Source organism: Leopardus geoffroyi, chromosome C1 (genome assembly GCF_018350155.1).
Source record: "Leopardus geoffroyi isolate Oge1 chromosome C1, O.geoffroyi_Oge1_pat1.0, whole genome shotgun sequence".
Taxonomy (NCBI): domain Eukaryota; kingdom Metazoa; phylum Chordata; class Mammalia; order Carnivora; family Felidae; genus Leopardus; species Leopardus geoffroyi.
In genome coordinates this window covers 158,398,740-158,419,731 of record NC_059328.1, presented here as the reverse complement: position 1 = coordinate 158,419,731, position 20,992 = coordinate 158,398,740, and the positions used below count along the sequence as shown (strand labels likewise).

The window sequence follows — 20,992 nt, the reverse complement described above, 5'->3', positions numbered from 1 at the left end:
TGCACAGTGCGTGATTCTTTGAAAGGGATTGACCACTGATGTGTAGGCGATTTCTTAGTCAGTCATAAGCTTCCATGTCTGACCATGGTAAAAGATTCCCAATGCAGGGTGCTAGCATCCTACCCCAATGATAACTAGGAAAAATACAGACATTGATAGGACACTGGTTATGTACTCTTCCACATTGTATGTCACAAGATATTAATGATTTAGACTTCCTCCATTGACTTGAGCACATCTCGAGGGCAATTCTTTTAAATATTCAATGAAATTGTTTTATTAAATGCTGTAAATGCTGGTGTTCTTTCATGGTTGTAGGAAACTGTACTGGTCGGACCAAGGAACGGACAGTGGTGTTCCTGCCAAGATTGCAAGTGCTAACATGGATGGCACATTTCCAAAAGTTCTCTTCACTGGGAACCTTGAACACCTGGAGTTTATCACCCTTGATATTGAGGAGCAGAAACTCTACTGGGCTGTCACCAGCACGGGAGTGGTATGCACACCCTACTGGTCTTTATTGCTGAGTGTGTATAGCTGATAATGATTGTTCCTTGTGTGGCTGTGTTTCCTAAACAATCTCACTTGGCTACGTGGACCAGTGTTGTATTATCCTTTCTCCCAATAACTTTTTTCCCTAGAGCAAATATTGCCGTAGTTGAATATTTTCTAGTCAAATATTTTCTAGTATGTGCATAGGTCTTTATAGAATAATGTTCATTGCCATTTTCATCATCCTTTGTTTTTTTTCAAGATCAAATATTTCCATTTCACATTTCTTACTTGACTTGTAAGAGCCATTTCTTTCATGTTTTAGTGATTTCAATGCTTTTCTTTGAAAGTTCTCTATGCTCTCCAATTGTAGACACTGAAGGGGAAAAAAATGTACATACCACGTTCCTGTGCACAGCATCCCCTCTTAGCTACATGTCATTTTCTAATGTTTTGATATGGTTGGCACATATATGAAAACTCCCCTATAGAGGTAATTTTATATTCTGCAATAAGAAGCAGAAACTATATAATTTAATTCATTCACAGACATAGTATTTGATCATCACTGTTGTGCTTATGCAATTGAGCTGGGACAAGGCACATAGAAGGTGCTCAATAATAACTTGATCAGTTAAAATATTGCTATGGATATGGAATCGAATGTGCGCTAAATCTCTTCCTTGCCTTCTAAATAGTAGTGACTTCAGATCTGGTTTTGATGTTGGTGTTCACCATAATATTGTGCAGTAGGTTTGGTTTTCAGTTCATTATCAGTTCAACAAGTGCTAATTTCATTCCTAGTATGTATTTGTCATGGTGATAAATTTTGAGGATTAAAAAGGAGCAGTGATGCTTTAAAAGCATTTAACAGACTTTGATGCCCGTGTGCAATGATGAGGGAGCTCTTGTCCCATGGCATGATTTCTGGGACAACTTAGCCTGTTCCAGACAGTGCCCACCACCTTTCTCCATTTTTCATCTGCTCTGCACTCCTGACTGTGTGAGCTTGTTATTTGTGTGACTCTCCATCTTTTCTCCCAGGTCAGAACCCTCATGTTTCCCCTCACTCGAATAACTGTGTCCTTATTTGGCCATTACAAAATCCTGACAAATTGTCCTCTGCCTCTTTTCTCATGTTCTGCCCTTTTCTGCCACTTCTACCATACTGAGCCCCTTCTCTCTAGCCTTGAGTGGATGACGGCTGTCATTAATAAACCTTGCTTTCATGATGGAGACCTGTTACCTTCATAAAACCACAAAATAGGTTTGATCACTGCTCAGTCTATAGGAGTAGCTCCAAACACTTCAGCTGAGCATGGTCAGCCAATCTGGTCCTGGTCACCCCTTCAAAGCTCCCCTCTAAGCTTATCTTCCCTGTGCTCTAGCTTTCTGAAACTTCTGTCAGTTTCTAGGGCATAACCTGCTCTTGTAACTGCTGGGTTCCCTGTCAAGCAAGGCAGTGAGCCAAACCTCATTTGTCTCTCTTGCCAGAACTCAGCTCAAATCCTGGCACAGAAGAGGCACTTGAGACAAGTTTCTGGAATGAAATCAAACCAGTTATGTCCACATTTTATTTTTCTTCCAAAAGCAGACAACTTGTCATTTCTCATTAGGAACTTCATTTTTGTGAGCTCTTTTCCAGTTTTCCAGAGTCATTTTCACTAAGACGTGTTAGCTCTTCTAATATAACAGCATTACCCTTTGCCCCATTCAAGTCTTGTTATCTTGTCATTGAGTGGAGCATATTTTCTGTTCCCATTGCAGAAATTCTTGGTGAAAATGTTAAATGCAGGGTCAGTCAACTCCTGGGTAATGGTCTACGGTTAGATATTGAATGTGTATCCTAATCCGGAATATCACATGCAGGGCCTAAAGAGGTTTATTTCCCTTTCCTTCACCGTGCCGTTTGACAAAGTTGTTGGACTTACTTGAGCTCCAACTTCATCATCAGTGAAATAGGCATAATGACATTTGCTTGATCTATTGCTCCATGTAATTGTGAATATCACATGAGAAAACAAATAGGAAAAATCTCTGTAAAGGATAGAGTGCTATATCAATGTGAGGTATTATTATTACGAGAATGTTAGTTTTTTCTCTCATTTCACCATGAATCAGTCAATGACAACAATTCTGATCTTTTTAGATTGAAAGAGGAAACGTGGATGGTACAAATCGAATGATCCTGGTAAACCATCTTTCCCACCCCTGGGGAATTGCTGTCTATGATTCTTACCTTTATTACACTGATGAACACTATGAGGTCATTGAAAGAGTTGACAAGGCCACTGGGGACAACAAAGTAGTCTTGAGAGAGAATATTCCAAATTTGAGGGGTCTCCGAGTTTATCACAGACACGGTAAGTATTTGTCACTGAAACCTACATATTCACAAATGTATAATGCATATTCCACACATCTACACACTTACATATAAAAATACGTGCCCACACACAGACCTGTATACATACACATGCATGTAGGTTGAAATTACCTCAAATATTTAAAAAATGATAACCCTCTCATAAACTTGGCTAAATGTCGAAGACTAATCTGGCATTTGGAAAGCCAGGTTGATTTCAGAATAAGCTTATTCCCATTCCTTCTTCATCACTCCTTACTTTGCTTTTGCTTCATAGCAGTCCCTGACATATTATCTATCAGTTTGTTGTCTCTGTTTCTCATTAGAATATAACCTCCCAGGGCTTCTGGGTGGCTGAGTCGGTGGGCATTGACTTGGGCTGAGGTCATGATCTCACGAGTTTGAGCCCTGCATCCGGCTGTGTGCTGACAGCTCAGAGCCTGGAGCCTGCTTCCGATTCTGTGTCTCCTTCTCTCTCTGCCCCTCGCCCCCTCACACTCTGTCTCCCTCTCTCAAAAATAAATACACATTAAAAAAAAATGTAAAAGAATGTAACCTCCCTAAGGACAGGCATTTTGTCTATCCTGTTTCTTGCTCTATATACAGTAACTAGACGAGTTCCTGGCACATTGAAGGTGGTCAGTAAACATTTGTTGGATACCTGCTAGGAAAATGTTAACATGATAGAATTTTTAATCTTAAAAGGAATACTTTCTGATTTCAACATTTTTTTCATAAATAATGTAATTTTTGATTTGCCCCGTAGATTAGCATTATGATCTAGAGGTGATTTTTTAACGTTTTGACATATTTTACAGCTTTTAGTCTGTAACTAAAGTTTATTAAACGGTTTGTTTGCTGTCTATAACCTAGGTTTGCTACTTGGCATTTGTTTTTATTGCATGGGGAAAAACCTTTAAATGTTATTATTTAATATATTCTAAATCAAATGCCCATCACATTGTTGATCATATAATTAAACGGATGTAATTTTAAATGCCAGTACATAGGTCGAAAGGGTGAAGAAAATTAGAATTTGCATACTGACCTCTCTAATTCTTCTAATTCCTATATGATTTGTGGAAGAAAAACCATTGATCCTCCAATCTCTATTAAATAATGGTTGTGGTACCTTTATGTGTTAGTTGTATAAGCTGTAGTTGATTCAATGCTGTTTTTATGTTGTTAACCCAGGTATTGTGTTATTGATTAATTACTTATTATTAATTATTTGATGACCCAGTATAAAGTATTTGAGATGGAGTGGCAAATATGTGAGGTCAAAAGTTACAAACTAATTTTGATTTCATTTAGGCACATCCTTCAATGGCTGTAGCAACAATGTGAATGCCTGTCAGCAGATTTGCCTGCCTATACCGGGAGGATTGTTCTCATGTGCCTGTGCCAGTGGATTGAAACTCAATCCTGATAATCGGACCTGCTCTCCATATAGTTCTTTCCTTGTTGTTTCAATGCTGTCGACAATCAGAGGCTTTAGCTTGCAATTTTCGGATCATTCAGAAGCCATGGTGCCAGTGGCAGGCCAAGGTATGCCAACTCCAATATAAGTAAGATTTCACTCTGTCTTGTGCCATGTTGAATTCTTGGTGCCATAAAGCATTTCTTCACGTTTGGATTCAGCATATAATGAGGTTCTCTCCTGAAATAAACTGGCTCTGCCTTGAATAGTTCTCAGACATTAGTGTGCATCAGAATTGGAGAGCTTGTTAAAACCAGGTCTGGACCCCATCCCCAGACTTTTGCATTTAGTAAGTTGGGGTAGGGCCAGAGAATCTACATTCCTAACAAGTTCCCAGGTCATCTGATGTCACTGGTCCATGGACCACACTGAGAATGACAGGACTAGAGAAAGATAGAATGTAGCATGAGATTGCAAGAAGTAATCAGAGTTGGTGTTTAGAAGAACAGTTAATGGAGATTTAGGGTCAAGATTATGCTACTTAGAATAGTAATGAAGTAGTCCATAATCTGATTTGTTAATATCTGTTTGAGGAGTTGAAATAAGTTGACAGCATTAGTGTCTCCTTAGTAACTGTATTTTTGCAGTACTTTATGCTTATATACAGTGAACATAGAAAATAATCACTTGCTTTCTAGATGAACCAAGAGATTTCTAGGTGTGTGTTACCACAGGGGGAACTAAATGTTTACTCGCATCATAAGGAGTGTGCCACAGGATAATGATAGAAATAAAAGATAGAAAGGGAAGAAAAAGAGTGAAGGGAATGGAGGGGTGGATGGTCAGAAGAGGTGGCAGGGTATATAGTGTAAGAAGTCAGGGAGCTTCTGGTGCCAAGTGTGCTCCTGCTTGATACTTACATTCACAGGTACTTATGACTCATCTTTGTTTACTCATATCTAGGATATGTGCTGCCGAAGCGAGCACTGTTTACTCACATCTAAAAAGTTATGGATCTAAGTTACCATCTTCTAAAGATAGTATAAAAATCAATTAATTTTTTTCATAACTTTTATTTTGAAAATTTTCAAACACAGGAAAGTTGAAAGAAAGGTACAGTGAACACCCTTATACCTTCACCTGGATACAAAAATTGTTAATATTTCAGCACACTTGAACTCTCAGTCTGTGTGTGTATGTATACCTGCACATACATTTAGTGTTACTAGTTTCAGGTGTAGAATGTAATCATGGACTCAAGTTTTTACTTTATTTTTTTTTCAATTCAATGTATTATAAATGTTTACCACAATTACTCTTGATGCTCTGTTGAATTCATTGTGGCCAGGGAAAACCTCTTAAAATGGCTACCTGTATGATGTTATGATCTCATTAGTGTTTGAGTGCTTCCTTGCTTCTGTGTATAAGAAGGTGTTCTAGGCTTATCTTATACCTTCCATTCCCAAACTTATAATCAGCTGTTTTTCCCGGAAGCCAGTGTTTCTTATCGTGGGAGATGGTTTTTAGAAACCACGATCTGGGTGGTAGGTGTGCTCATTGCAACTGGGAAACAGTTTTATTTTGCAGTGGGGGGCACAGTCAGAGAAAGGGGTTGGAAATGATGGTGTGAGAGGGACGGCAAGCATTTTAAAGTTCTAGTTCGATCCAGAGTACTGCTTAATGATCTTTTCTTAAATGTTTCAGGACGAAATGCACTGCATGTGGATGTTGATGTATTCTCTGGCTTTATTTATTGGTGTGATTTTAGCAGTTCTGTGACATCTTATAATGCAATCCGTAGAATCAGACCTGATGGGTCTTCTTTTACAAACATTGTTACACAAGGAATAGGAGAAAATGGAGTTCGGGGTATTGCAGTGGATTGGGTAGCAGGTAGGTAAGCTGTATAGTGATTTTATTGAGAAGTCTCTTTTTGTGTTTGCATCTCTATCATCTTGTTTTATGCCAGGAAGTTTAATCTAACACCATATGCACTACAAAAGTATTTTTCTAGAGAATTATTAGTATTATTTAAGATAAATTGAATTATGCTTTTAGACTAAGCTCTACTTTTATTAAGTTAATTATAAGGTACTTCCGTGGACAAATTCATAACAGCTAATACATTTTCTTCTATTATCAACATAATCAGAACTGTAGGCAAAATGATTAGAAAAATTATGTTGATTTGTTTTTTCTCACACTTAGATTAGCACCTAATTTCTAAATTAGAAATATCTAAATGAAAATTTAGGATATTAAATAAGGATATTAAACTATGTGAACCATAAAATGACAATCATTTATTTCAAAGCTGAACAATTTTATTAAAGAAATTTTTTTTAATGTTTATTTATTTTTGAGAGAGAGAGAGAGAGAGGGAGCACGAGTGGGAGAGGGGCAGAGAGAGAGGGAGACACAGAATCCAAAGCAGGCTCCAGGCTCTGAGCTCGAACCCACAAACCTCGAGATCATGACCTGAGCTGAAGTCGGATGCTTAACTGACTTAGCCACCCATGCGCCTCAAAGCTCAGCAATTTTAACTGACAAATTCTTAATCGCTTCCTCTTATTAATGTGTTAAAACCCTTTGATTATTAGGCACTTTCTCTGTTTTAATTTTATTGAAATTTATTTTATTTTTTATAATGAAATACATAACATACACTTATTAATATTCTAAACAACTCTAAGAATGTAAATATGATCTCCAGGTGGTAACAGGACCTCTCATCACTGACTTATTCCCTCGTTAGCCATTGTTGAAGCTCTCTTCAACCCCTGCCTGATCATAACCCTTGTTTCTCCTTTGATATGCTGACATTGAATTGGTTGGTAACTATCCTCACATGTGACTTCACATTTTCCCACTCTTGCATATAGCAAAATGACCTGCTGTTTTTTATTTTATTATTTTTTAAAGTTTTTATTTAAATTCCAGTTAACACACAGTGTAATATTAGTTTCAGGCATCATGTACTTACTTTTAAATTAAATTTTAAATTAATTTTTGTTTAATGATATACTGAGAAACAAATGTATTAAATGTATTATAATTTTTAGAATATGATCCTATTCTATAAAAAATTGGTATCATTGTGCGTTAATCAAGTTGGGTAAGTAGACAGCACTTAAAAATATTAAAATATATTATGAAAATCTAAGTACTCTAATAAGAGTTTATTGTAAATAGTAAATATCATAGTATGGTTAGATAAGGGTTTAATTGGGTTCTTAAATCCCATTTCTGATTACAGATTCCTATATTACTTTTGAGAGTATAGCGTCAACAGTCTATGGCCGATGGGCCAAATGCAGCCCACTGGCTGTTTTTAGTTCCACAGTTTTATTCAGAAACAATTGATATACATCACTGTATAAGGTTAAGGCATAAAGCATGATAGTTTGATTTTCACATATTGTGCACAATAATTCACAATAGGTGCAGCTAACATCCATCATCTCATATAGATACAGTAAAAAGGAAAGAAGAAGAAAAAAAATATTTCTTCTTGTAATGAGAACTCTTAGGATTTACTCTCTTAAATACTTTGATATATACCATACAGCAGTGTTGACTATAGTTATTATGTTGTACATCCTTAGTACTTATTTTTTTATAACTGGAAATTTGTACCTTTTGATTATGCCTGTTTTTATAAGTAAAGTTTTACTGAGACACAACTGTGCCTATTTGCTAATGTATTGTCTATGGCTGCTTTTTGTGTTTACAGTGGCAGACCTGAGTACTTGTGAAAGAAACCATGTGCTCTATAATGCCTTAAATATTTACTATCTGGCCCTTTTTGGAAAAAAATTGCCAAGGCTGGATTGAAGGATTTAAATATACAAAGAGTAGATCAGTAACATATTGTATATTGGCCTGATTTCTCCCGAGCAATTTTGATTCAGGCCTAGGAACAAAATAGATGTTCCTTGGTAGCAGAATTGACAGTTCAACAATAGGCTTTTGACTACATGGAATCAATATGGGATCACTATCTACTCATACTGCCTTCACACCATTGTGGGGTTTTTTTTCTTTAATTTATTTTTCAATTTTTATTTTTGAGAGAGAGAAACAGAGACAGAGAGACAGAGCATGAGCAGGGGAGGGGCAGAGAGAGAGGGAGACACAGAGTCTGAAGCAAGCTCCAGGCTCTGAGCTGTCAGCAGAGAGCCCAACGTGGGGCTTGAACCATGAACTGTGAGATCATGACCTGAGCCGAAGTCAGATCCCCCAACTGATTGAGCCACCCAGGCGCCCCCCCCCCCCAGCATTGTTTCTTTCTAGCATTTACATTGTTTTGTAATGTCAAAAGACAAACGGGTTTTTGTTTTGATGGCTGTAGAAGGTCCATGTTAGAGTATACTATTAACTCATGTTAATTCTAAGCACAAAGAGCTTTGATGACATTGATAATGTCAGAAACTGCTGGCTTTCCCTCTTTACTCCTTTCCTCATGTTGGGAGTAGAAGATATGTCATGATAATATGTATTAGAGTCTTTGGAGATTTAGGTGTTAAACATTCAGTTGCACGTTCTGAAAAATATATTTTTCAGTAGAAAGTGGGCTATCACGTTTGCTATAAATTCCAGTCTGCTTTAGAAGCTGAAGGTAGGCACTGTCTCTTTAAATTTGAAGAAACAATTTCTTTAATAAATAGTTATTATCTTGGAAAAGATAACATTTACTGATCCAAACCTCAACCTTATATATTTTGTTCTGAATTTGAAAGGTACCCTCTTTTTCCTTCTTGGTTTTGCACTTACCAGCATGCTCTTTCATTTTCCTGCAGGAAATCTTTATTTCACCAATGCTTTCGTGTCTGAAACACTGATAGAAGTTCTGCGGATCAACACCACCTACCGCCGTATTCTCCTTAAAGCCACAGTGGATAGACCCAGGGATATTGTTGTAGACCCCAAGAACAGATATCTCTTCTGGGCTGACTATGGGCAAAGCCCAAAGATTGAACGTTCTTTTCTTGATTGCACTAATCGAACTGTGCTTGTATCAGAAGGCATTGTCACACCACGGGGGTTGGCAGTAGACCATAGCAATCGCTATGTTTATTGGGTTGATGATTCTTTAGATATAATTGCAAGGATTGGTATTGAGGCAGAGGTGTCTGAAGTGATTCGTTATGGCAGTCGTTATCCAACTCCTTATGCCATCACTGTTTTTGGAAATTCTATCATATGGGTAGACAGAAATTTAAAAAAAATCTTCCAAGCTAGCAAGGAACCAAACAGCAATGAATCACCAACAGTGATAAGGGACAATATCAATTGGCTAAGAGATGTAACCATTTTTGACCAGAGTGTTCAGCCCCGGTCACCAGCTGAGGTCAACCACAACCCTTGCTTGGAAAATAATGGTGGATGCACCCATTTCTGCTTTGCTCTCCCTGGATTGGACACCCCTAAATGTGGCTGTGCCTTTGGAACCCTAGAAGGTGATGGCAAGAGCTGTGTCATTCCAACAGAAAATTTCCTCATCTTTGCCTTGGAAAATACCTTGAGAAGCTTACACTTGGACCCTGAGGATCATAGCCCACCTTTCCAACCAATAAGTGTGGAAAGAGTTGCTGTAGACCTGGCCTATGACGACATAAGTAACAGAATCTACTTCACACAATCTTTAGGATCTGGAAACGGTCAGATTTCGTATGTCAATCTAAATTCAGGGACCAGGTCTTCCACTGCCATTATTTCAGGTAAGAGCACTTCAGGAGCAGCTTATATTGGAAATTGACACAGTGTAATCAACACATGTGGATGACCTAGAGGTTCTAAAATGCTTTTTGAGATTCTAATACCTTTGTGTGTGTTTATTGGTATATGTCCAGGTAAAGGGAATCCTGATGGCATTGCCTTTGACTGGATCAATAGAAGAATATATTACAGTAACTACACCAATGAGACAATTAACTCAATGGCCGAGGATGGGTCTAAGCGCACTGTGATAGCCCACGTTTCAAAGCCAAGAGCAATTGTTTTAGATCCTTGTCGAGGGTATGCTATGGTCTCGTTTATCATATTTCTGTATGTTTATTTCTGGAGGGAGTGGGGCCTGAAATTATATTATGTTCCTAGACAGCCAACATTTTATTGGCTTGAAACTCTATAGCTGTATATTCAAGTGTGAAAGAGCATGAATGATTTTGACTAGGAAGTAACTCCTGTTGATGCTGGAAAGGCTGGCCGCTCATCAGGAATCAATGTTCTGACTCAGTAAATCCCTTTTAGGCAAGTTGTGTGGGTGAGAATGGAGTGGGTTTCATTTGCTGTATTATTGTCAAATTTTCAGGTAAAGAAGACCGCCATTCTTTTAACCTTTTTAATTATTGTGAGCTTCCTTGTGGTGAATTAATTATGACTCCTTTTGGATGACTAGGTACATGTACTGGACTGACTGGGGTACCAATGCCAAAATTGAGAGAGCCACACTGGGAGGAAATTTCCGGGTACCTATTGTGAACAGCAGCCTGGTCTGGCCCAATGGGCTCACTCTGGACTACGAGAATGATCTTCTCTACTGGGCAGATGCCAGTCTGTATGTGTCTTTCATTATTCTTGTGGGTGTTGATAAGAGTTCTTGTTTCTACTTCTAAAGGAGGGATTTGCATAATATGATGAAAATATAATATGCCAAATAGACATGGCCAAAATGTAGAGTCACAGTTTTATGAACTATGTCTCAGCTTGATAAATGTACCTGTGAAAATTGGTCTATCATGAGATTGAATAATTATGAACTAGAAAGCATCTAAAGACACATTACTAGATAAGTTAATTTCAATTATAATTACAAATATAATCACTCAATTTATAATCTCCAGGCCCCATGTAACTATTATAAAATATGAATGACTTTTAAATGCATGTTGATATTAAGTTTCCTCTGGGCTTTAGTCTTACATATCTTGTTAAAAACATTTTCCTTTAGTCTTTGACTGTTGGTCATCTTCTCAGATAGGTTTTTCTCAGCCAATTTTGCAATGTTTTCTTATAAACCTTGGTCAATTCTAATTTTGTATGTAACTTATTTAAGTAGCCCTGAAATTACATTCCAGTCGTCTTAATGGTACAGCTGAAAAAAATGAGATGATTTCATTTATTATTGCTGGTGTTTCCATGTCAGAAATCTTAACTTATTTTGCTTATTTTCTTAAGATTTTGGTCTTGTGACACTAAGCACCTAACAATCTCATCTTTTCTTTATCTTGTCATTTGAAGCAAGCAGTGATGTTTAAGTGTCTAAGTTTGGATCATTTTAGGTAAATACCTCAAAGGACTAGGTACATGTCAAATTGAAACGGTCATTAAGGGAGTAGGAAGGAGTAAGTAATTCACATTTCATTGAGTGACTAATATGTCTAAACATATGTACTAAATATATACTAAACATTGAATTCCGTGCTTTGCATGTATTATTTCATAATATTCTCCTGTTCCTAATTTCAGCCTGGTTCCCTGTGTAGGCTTACTTATAGGCTATATTAATGTTTGGAGATCAGTGATTTATACAAGCCATTGTTTCATAAGCAAACCAAGACCTTCCATCATTGGATGAAACTTTTTTTCCTGCTTTATGCTACCCTTGAAAAGAAAGTTGGGGGCTTGTGTAAAGGAATGGTTGGAATGGTTAGCATTGGGTTGCCATTTGAGGAACTTCTTATTTCTGGATTGCAACATGTTTCTTGCTTTATTTTAGGCAGAAGATTGAGCGCAGTACTCTGACGGGCACACAGCGTGAGGTCATTGTCAACAGAGCCTTTCATCCTTTTAGCTTGACTCTCTATGGCCAGTACATTTATTGGACTGACTGGAACACAAAAAAAATTTACCGAGCTAACAAATATGATGGGTCAGGTCAGATGGCAATGACCATGAGTTTTCCCTTCCGGCCTAATGGTATTCGCGTTATTGTGAAGAACCAACAGCAGTGTAGCAATCCTTGCAGTGAGTTTAATGGAGGCTGCAGCCATATTTGTGCACCAGGTAAGGCATTGCCCATGAAGATCGAATCATGTAGTGTAATAGTGCTGATGACTGGTAGGGAAGGCTGAGTAATACTCAACTCTAAGAGGTGAAAATCAAAATTCTCCTTAATTTCAGGGTAATTCATAAAATAGATTTAGGGGTTTGTATGTTTAGAGGAAGACTTTGATAGGTTCTATTTGATATGGAGGCCTCTTAAAAAAGGCAATTTTAACTCAAGGTTGATGGAAGTAGAAACATGGAGTCTGTGGGCGCCAAACTTCATGAATTAAATAGAAATTCCATGAATGAGGGGCACCTGTCTTACTTCGGCTCAGGTCATGATCTCACTGTTCGTGAGTTCCAAGCCTACATAGGGCTCTGTGCTTACAGTGCAGAGTCTGCTTGGGTTCCTCTCTTTCTTTCCCTTCCCCACTTGTGCTCTCTCTCTCTCTCAAAATGAATAACTAAACTTAACAAACTTTTATAAAAAAAAAAAAGAAATTATATTACTGAGCTTACCTCCCTTATGAAAGGATTTACTTCTTCCACGTAGGAGGTACTATTATAGTTTGATTTTTTTTTTTTAATTTTTTTTTTTCAACGTTTATTTATTTTTGGGACAGAGAGAGACAGAGCATGAATGGGGGAGGGGCAGAGAGAGAGGGAGACACAGAATCGGAAACAGGCTCCAGGCTCTGAGCCATCAGCCCAGAGCCCGACGCGGGGCTCGAACTCACGGACCGCAAGATCGTGACCTGGCTGAAGTCGGACGCTTAACCGACTGCGCCACCCAGGCGCCCCTAGTTTGATATTTTATAGTGTGATATTATGTGTTTCATAGTGTATTTTATAGATAGCAACAGGTTCATAGAAAGATGCATCTTTTGGTACTACTGCTTTGTAGATTTTGCTGAGAAGGGAGAATGGTTTCTATTGTGTCAGTGCAGGCAAGAGCTAATTGTTTAAAGATTAAGGTGAATTAGCTGTATTTATTAGAATTGGTGGTTCTTCATGGAAAAAGGACTCAGAATATAGTTGAGAGGTCAATAAATAGGAAGAGTTTCTATGGCTTGTCTTGTAGCGCATTTAATATAGAAATATTGCCACTGCTATTCTGGAGGGGAAAATAAGCAAATCCTTTGCTTTTTCGGCAACTTTTTTTTCAGGTCCAAATGGTGCCGAGTGCCAGTGTCCTCATGAGGGCCGCTGGTATCTGGCCAACAACAAAAAGTACTGCATTGTGGACAATGGGACACGGTGTGATAGCTCCAAGTTCACCTGCCTCAATGGGCACTGCATCTCAGAGCAATGGAAGTGTGACAACGATAATGACTGTGGTGATGGCAGTGATGAGCTGGAAATCGTCTGTGGTGAGTTGGACTCTCAGAGCTTTCGTTAGGAAGCAAACTTGTCTTTATGCCATGTTTTTGGTGCAGAATCCTTCTGCATGTGCGTAGGTTTCAATTTTGTGCCAGTGTGTCCTGCTAGAACCGAAAACTGAGAACGCAGACTATTACATCACATAGAAGCTGGTATATCCGCCAGGGAGTAATGTATGATGTTTCAGTAGGAAGCACTTCCTCCGTGGTTGAGAGCAAAGGTGCTGGAATAAAATCCTAGCTCTGCCATTTACAGTCTGTGAAGCCATGGAGAAGTTACCCAGCCCTTCTGAGCTTCACACACATCCTCTGGAAACTGGAGGATTTTTGTGAGGAGAGAGACAATATATAAAACACAGCATGGGGTTTGGTGCATGTGAAGCATGACTTAGCATGGAACTAAGAACTCTACTAGGTGATTGTTATCATTTTATTAATTTTCATAGCAGAAGGGTCATTAATGATTTATTGAAATCATTCCGTATTCAGCTTCCATCTGAATGGGGTGAGTAAAACACTGGAAGTTAGCTACCTTTTCCCAATAGACTGTAGGGGCTGAGAGTTTTATTTTCCCTAAAGAGATTTGTATTTGCATGCTTTTCTGTGATTGAGGTAAAATTTTAAATTGAGATGACAGAGAATAACGTTTGCTTAAGATAACTAATTTACTTTAAAAACATACACAATATGTTTTGATTAATCTAATTTAAAGTTTACCTCATTTTGCACACAGTCCATTTTGCAGCCTATTTTGCTTTAGAAGGTAAACTCAAAAGTACCCATTTTATTTGAGTGTATTTTTCTAGAAATTAGGATTCCTAATTTGTTTTTTTTTTAACATTTATTTATTTTTGAGACAGAGAGAGACAGAGCATGAATGGGGGAGGGTCAGAGAGAGAGGGAGACACAGAATCTGAGGCAGGCTCCAGGGTCTGAGCTGTCAGCATAGAGCCCGATGTGGGGCTTGAACTCACGGACCATGAGATCATGACCTGAGCCAAAGTCGGACACTTAACTGACTGAGCCACCCAGGCACCCCTCCAATTTGTTGAATGCTTTAATCAAGAAGTCTCATCAATGTCTTTTCTTCCTTTTAGCATTTCACACCTGCCCTCCGACAGCCTTCACCTGCGACAATGGGCGATGCGTCCAATATCATTACCGCTGTGATCACTACAATGACTGCGGTGACAACAGTGACGAGGCAGGGTGCCTGTTCAGGGACTGTAATGCCACCTCGGAGTTTACTTGCAATAATAGAAGGTGTATTCCTCTTCAGTTTGTCTGCAATGGCATAAACAACTGCCATGATAATGACACATCAGATGAGAAAAATTGCGGTAAGTTCACCAAGTACTTACCGTGGGAGCTCTGCTAAGTTGGTTCCTCTGTTATTTTAACATGGCCCATTCACTCCATAACCTATCTCAGACCTGGAATTAGCCACTTATCCCAAGAGACCTCATTCCTTTTGTAGATTTAGAAATTACCACAGTGTTGAGTTGCCCTTTCCTTGGCTTTCATTGCTTCCTGGGCTTTTCAGTGTACTAGAGCTAGGAAATACAATTTTTAAGGGAGAAATTATATTTTAATTTAAGATTACATTTTTAACTTATATTTTATAAATCCTCTTTTGTGCTTAAAATTGGTTTCTGATTACATTAACATACTTTATTGCTTTATTCTACAATAATTTCAAAATGCCTATAATAATTTCAAAATAACCACACACATAATACTACTACCAGTAAATCTAATCATAATCTAAGATTTTAGATCCCTCTTGTTCTTAGATTATGTCCTGCTAGGGGTATGTAGCCCAAATACTGGTTTTTAAAGTCCTTTGAATTTTTTTCCTCTGAATTGTTATGCTATTAACTTGATGCAGTGTTTGCTTATGTTACTGTTTCCAAATTTTAGGAATTGCTTTCCTTCTTCTGTTTTTATTTTTTAGTTTTTATTTATACAAACTAATGTACATGGTTCATGGTCAAAATTGTATGATGAGGTACATTCACAGTAGTCTTTCCTCCTTGTCCTCTCCACCCCACTCACTCTGAAGTATTCTCAATTTAACATTATTTTATTAATAATAATAATAATATTATTATTATTATTTGACACTGGCTGAAAGAGAAGTTTCTATTACTTTTATAATGCAGAAAATTCAACAGCATCCACTTAGGCCAGTTTGATGGCCAGTTCCTTCCCCTTTGCCTTTTCCAGCTTGAGCCATCGACTTTGGTCCCAGGATGTTGCCTTCCCAGTGATGGTGGATCTCATCATATCTGTCATTATAATTGGTCCTGATGTCTTCCACCAGCTTAGCCAGAGGTCCTTTGTCTTCTGAGTTAACCTGTGTGACGTTGATAGTGGTGCAGGTTGTCGTGTGGACCAGACATCCCAGCCTGGCCTTCCCCGTGATAATGCAGTAGGGAACCCATCTTATGACACAGGGTAGGCAGGAAGACAACCAATTCAATGGCATCCACATTATGTGTAATCCCTACTGCCTGAGCCTTCTTATCATCCACCAAGTTGGTGACAGTATTAACCCCAGCTCCAAGGACAGGCAGCCTCTTAGTGGGCATATCCCCTTTGTTGGCAGCTTTCTTCTCAGCCCGGTCCAATAATCTCTGCTTCTTCTCTTGCCTTGTCTCTGGTCTGTATTTGTGGACCAGCTTAAGCAGTTGAGTAGCTGTCCAAAGCCTGGGTAAACTGGTTAATCATGGGTGGCACTTTTTGATGTTTATAGAGAATAGCCCTTTGCTGCTGCAGCCAGATATAGCTAGACCATTTGGCAAATTGACTGAGGTCCCTTTTGGTCTGGATGTCCTGTCCGATGCCAAAATTCTTGGGACTTTTCTGAAACAAGGGATTAACCACCTTCTTGGCCTTCTTCTTCACAACAGCAGGGGCTGGGCCACCTTCTTCCCCTTAGCCATCCTTCCTTTCAGCATCTTGGATACCTCGAGGAGGGACTGATTATTGTTTTTTATTATAAGCATCTCTCTCTCTTATTACACACATACACACACACACACACACACACTCTCACACACATAATGTTTTTCTTACATATTGTTTTTCCTGCTGTTTTGGATCTTGCTTTCTTACTGTTAACATATATGCTGGAGATCATACCATCATTACTTGTCAATATATAGAGCTCTTCTTCATTCCTTTTTACAGCTACATATTACCTCATTGTGTGGATATGCCACAGTTTATTTAACCAAGAGTTGAGACTCTTGTTGATGAGTTAATTAAATAATTAAAATTAAATAAATAATTGAATAATTAAAATAGATGGTTTACTACAAAGTAAGCGTGCTCCCTTTTCCCCTGCCCTTACCAGCTAGAGATACCTCTTTTTATTCTAGAATCTATGGTGAAACAACTGTCATGGTTATTGCCTCCGTGATAGCTTTAAAAATGCCCCCCCCCCCAAGGGGCGCCTGGGTGGCGCAGTCGGTTGAGCGTCCGACTTCAGCCAGGTCACGATCTCGCGGTCCATGAGTTCGAGCCCCGCGTCAGTCTCTGGGCTGATGGCTCAGAATCTGGAGCCTGTTTCCGATTCTGTGTCTCCCTCTCTCTCTGCCCCTCCCCCGTTCATGCTCTGTCTCTCTCTGTCCCAAAAATAAATAAACGTTGAAAAAAAAATTTTTTTAAATGCCCCCCTTTCAGTCTTCCCAGCTATTTTGAGTCCAATAGCTCTATTTGTGTGGACGTTGTTAATGCTATATATATATATATATATATATATGTGGTAGATACGTTCCAATATTTACCTGGCTGTCTTTTCTAAGCTGAACGTGCCTGCCTGCCTGGATATGTAAAATGTCAGACTACGAATATTTGCATTCCTCATTTTTACTTGTGTGACGAAGACAATGACTGTGGAGACATGAGTGATGAAAGCCCTGTTTTCTGTGGTAAGATAAACTTGTTTCTCTTTCTGTGGTTCCCGTGACGCATGTCTTCCGCTAATACATAGATATATGGTCTGGGTGTTTGCGCTTTTTGTCACTGGAAATTGACCTCAATGGTAGATGCAGTGGGCAGTTCTTTTAGGATGTGATGAGAGGGGCAGTCCCACTCTCTGTTTTCTGGCTGGATGCCCTACATATTTCTTCCAGAGAACTGCTCTGACACCTGACCTTTTACAGTTGCAGAGCCATTTCTCCCAGAGACGAGGGCCTTTTGTCTTCAGGAACCCCAGGCAGAATTTGTATGTCAAGTCCTTATATTTACTCCTAATATGATTATAATCACCATTAGTAAATGAAATACCTTTTCTGTCTTTTTAATATGCTTGAGTTTCAGAAGTCTTTATTCCATATTTAGCAATTTGGTTCAAATATTTTTCCTGGGTTTGTAGACTGATTTAAAAGGCCTTTCTTAAGCTTGATAACTATTACTATAAATAGATGCATAATTTAAGAATTTAATAATTCTCGCCAGGCCAGGGTACAGTCTGAAAGCGAGTGTCAGTTGTAGTATAATAGCAGCAGGAGGAAGCAGAATTCAGGATTTAGCCATCAGACAGGGACACATAGACTGGAGACAGGGCTGACCTTTCAGGGACCTCTGCTTCCTCATCAATTTTACCCCTGGAAAATCATCAGATATTATGGATCAAAGCAAGGGAGCCTCGTAGACCAGAAGATTTCTAAGTCTTGATTCTAGTTCGTACCCACATAACAATTTAGAAAATACATCTGAACTAGAGTTACTTACATTTACACAAGACAAAAATCAATATCCAAACATAGGCAGTGTCATTTACTCAAAGGTCCCATATAACAAGGATGAATAAGAACACAGATGTGCTAACTTTTTAGAACCATGGTCTCAACACAGCCAAAGGATGTGTGTGTAGTGAGCTCAGATAGGGTCTTATGTTGTTTTTGCTTTTAATATTATTTCAGTAGAATTTATTTCATTTTAGGTTACAGCAGAAAACATAGAACTAAGTCTTCTTATACATTATTTGTGGTTTCATGTGTCAAACAGATATTTTAACAAATAAAATTTACTTTTGGGTTTCTAGAATCTAGAAAGAAAAATTCTGGAAAACTGAAGCAGTATTGCCTGTCTTCTCTTTCTCACCTACATCTCCCTTCCTGTGGAAAGTTTATAAAAAACCCTTTTCCCAGGCCTCAGTCTTCCCTCCCTGGCACCTGTTACTTAGTTCAGAGATATAGGCAGATGGTTAAGAATGATGGGAACAAGCTTGTGTTTTACTCCTGGGTTTTACCTTCTTTTCATCCTCCAGCTACTCACACATGCAACAATGAGGAGTTTCACTGCACGTCTGGACGTTGTATCCCCAGACACTGGTACTGTGACGAGGAAGCAGATTGTCCTGATGGCTCTGATGAACCTGACACTTGTGGTAAGAGAGTAATAAGCAAGCATGACAAGCATTATGATGCAGCTAGAGAACCTCTTCCAGCTACTTCCACACACAGAGTTGGCTCATGGCTGCCTAATGTTTGTACTCTGCTCTTACTCTCAGTTAAGATGATGAAACCACTCAGCAGACGTTCATTAAAAACCCATTTGTGTAGGGTACTGTGTGGGGAGCTGATCAGGGTGTGGAGGTTGCTGCCTAATAATCATGAAATGAGATTATGTTGGTGATACCCTAATACTGTGCCTGGCTTTTAAACTCCATTAATTTTAATTGACTGTGAATTGGAATTTCTGAATTTGTTTGAGTTGTGGCCCATAAGGCTGTGGGAGGATCCAAGAGTGATTGGAATTATCATATCTATGGGGAAGGGGCATATCATGGGCACATGTCCTCCTCCAGTTTATGTGCCAACTTATGAAAGGTAAGGTCCCAGGGTCATCTGAGTTTCCCAAGAAGTTTCAGAGACCCTCTGGTTGTATTCCTGGAGACAGTTGTGCCTATTTATTTGGGGGGTGCTATTAACCTTAAAAGTTCTAATCTATATCCGTGCACATTTTTTAATATAACTGTCATTGCTTTTTTATCTGGCAGTAAATCAGTCTACAAATTATGACCATGGCCGGCTGCCTGTCTTTATAATGTTGTATTAGAATGCAGCCACATTTCGTCTATGGCTGCTTTTGTGCTACAATGGCAGTGTCAAGTGGGTGTGACAGAGAACATATGTCCTGTAAGCCTAAAATATATGCTATCTGGTTAAGAGAGACATATGCTATCTGGTTGCACAGTCTTCACATTCCTTTTTAATGGCAGTATGATATTCCATTGAGTGGTTATATTATCTTTGAGTTAACTGCCTCTATTTTAAGCACTTCGATTGCTTTTATCTTTTCCCTTACTATAAATACAGCTGCAGTAAAATCATTATATATAAAGCTTTTTATTTGGGGGGTATTTTCTTAGTACCATTTTCATAATTTTACAGCTGAATCCAGACTGTTTTCTATTCCCATTTTGTCTCAGGTTCAAATACTGTGGCTAATAGTTGGAGAGTGGTATTTGACGCTCTTTGCCAAGTTATTTTTTCCCAACATTGAAAGTTTTGTAGAAAGCAAAGGGCATGTAGAGTTGTGAGGATCTATAAAGGAAATAAATAACTGTTAGGTGAGTAGAATAGTGTTAGAGATTGGTTTAGATATATGAATGATTGGTTCAAATATATGAAGAGTAAGTATAGTTTCCAGGCTTCTCCATGGGAACCAAAGTCCATAACTGCAGTTGGTACCAACTGCCTGTCACAATGAAATAAAGATAAACGCAGAATCTATATAGGAATACATTCTCACAATATGAAGGAGTTTTACTTTATTTTTATTTTTATTTTAAAAAAAAATTTTTTTTTCAACATTTATTTTTATTTTTGGGACAGAGAGAGACAGAGCATGAACGGGGGAGGGGCAGAGAGAGAGGGAGACACAGAATCGGAAACAGGCTCCAGGCTCCGAGCCATCAGCCCAGAGCCCGACGCGGGGCTCGAACTCACGGACCGCGAGATCGTGACCTGGCTGAAGTCGGACGCTTAACCGACTGCGCCACCCAGGCGCCCCTTTATTTTTATTTTTTAAAAGTTTATCTATTTTGAGACAGATGGAGGGGGGTGGTGGAACACTTGGGGGAGGGGCAGAGAGAGAGGAGAGAGAAAATCCCAAGCAGACTCCATGCTGCCAGTGAGGATCCTGACGTGGGGCTCGAACCCAAAAACCGTCTGATCATGACCTGAGGCAAAATCAAGAGTCAGTTGCTTAACTAACTGAGCCACCCAGCCACCCCGGGAGTATCATTTTAAAGAAATAGTAAGATGTACACAAAAAAGTGAAATTTTAATTTTCTTAGACTTCTCTAATCTCACTCCCCAGAGATAATCACTG

The 20,992-nt window shown here is 38.7% G+C and overlaps 1 protein-coding gene and 1 pseudogene across 3 annotated transcripts in view; one reads left to right on the top strand and one right to left on the bottom strand.

Annotated features, from left to right (window-relative positions):
- The window catches only part of LRP2 (LDL receptor related protein 2), a 200,626-nt gene that overhangs the window by 122,827 nt on the left and 56,807 nt on the right, over nt 1-20,992 (top strand). For all 3 annotated transcript variants that reach the window (XM_045480109.1, XM_045480110.1, XM_045480108.1), the window contains 12 exons: nt 319-496; nt 2,642-2,855; nt 4,172-4,405; nt 5,982-6,170; nt 9,077-9,997; nt 10,130-10,295; nt 10,678-10,836; nt 11,998-12,284; nt 13,433-13,636; nt 14,743-14,985; nt 17,455-17,580; nt 18,924-19,043. In XM_045480109.1, coding sequence (XP_045336065.1) covers nt 319-496; nt 2,642-2,855; nt 4,172-4,405; nt 5,982-6,170; nt 9,077-9,997; nt 10,130-10,295; nt 10,678-10,836; nt 11,998-12,284; nt 13,433-13,636; nt 14,743-14,985; nt 17,455-17,580; nt 18,924-19,043 — 3,041 coding nt within the window. The remainder of the gene's footprint in view (nt 1-318; nt 497-2,641; nt 2,856-4,171; nt 4,406-5,981; nt 6,171-9,076; nt 9,998-10,129; nt 10,296-10,677; nt 10,837-11,997; nt 12,285-13,432; nt 13,637-14,742; nt 14,986-17,454; nt 17,581-18,923; nt 19,044-20,992) is intronic.
- LOC123599037 lies at nt 15,606-17,083 on the bottom strand (annotated as a pseudogene).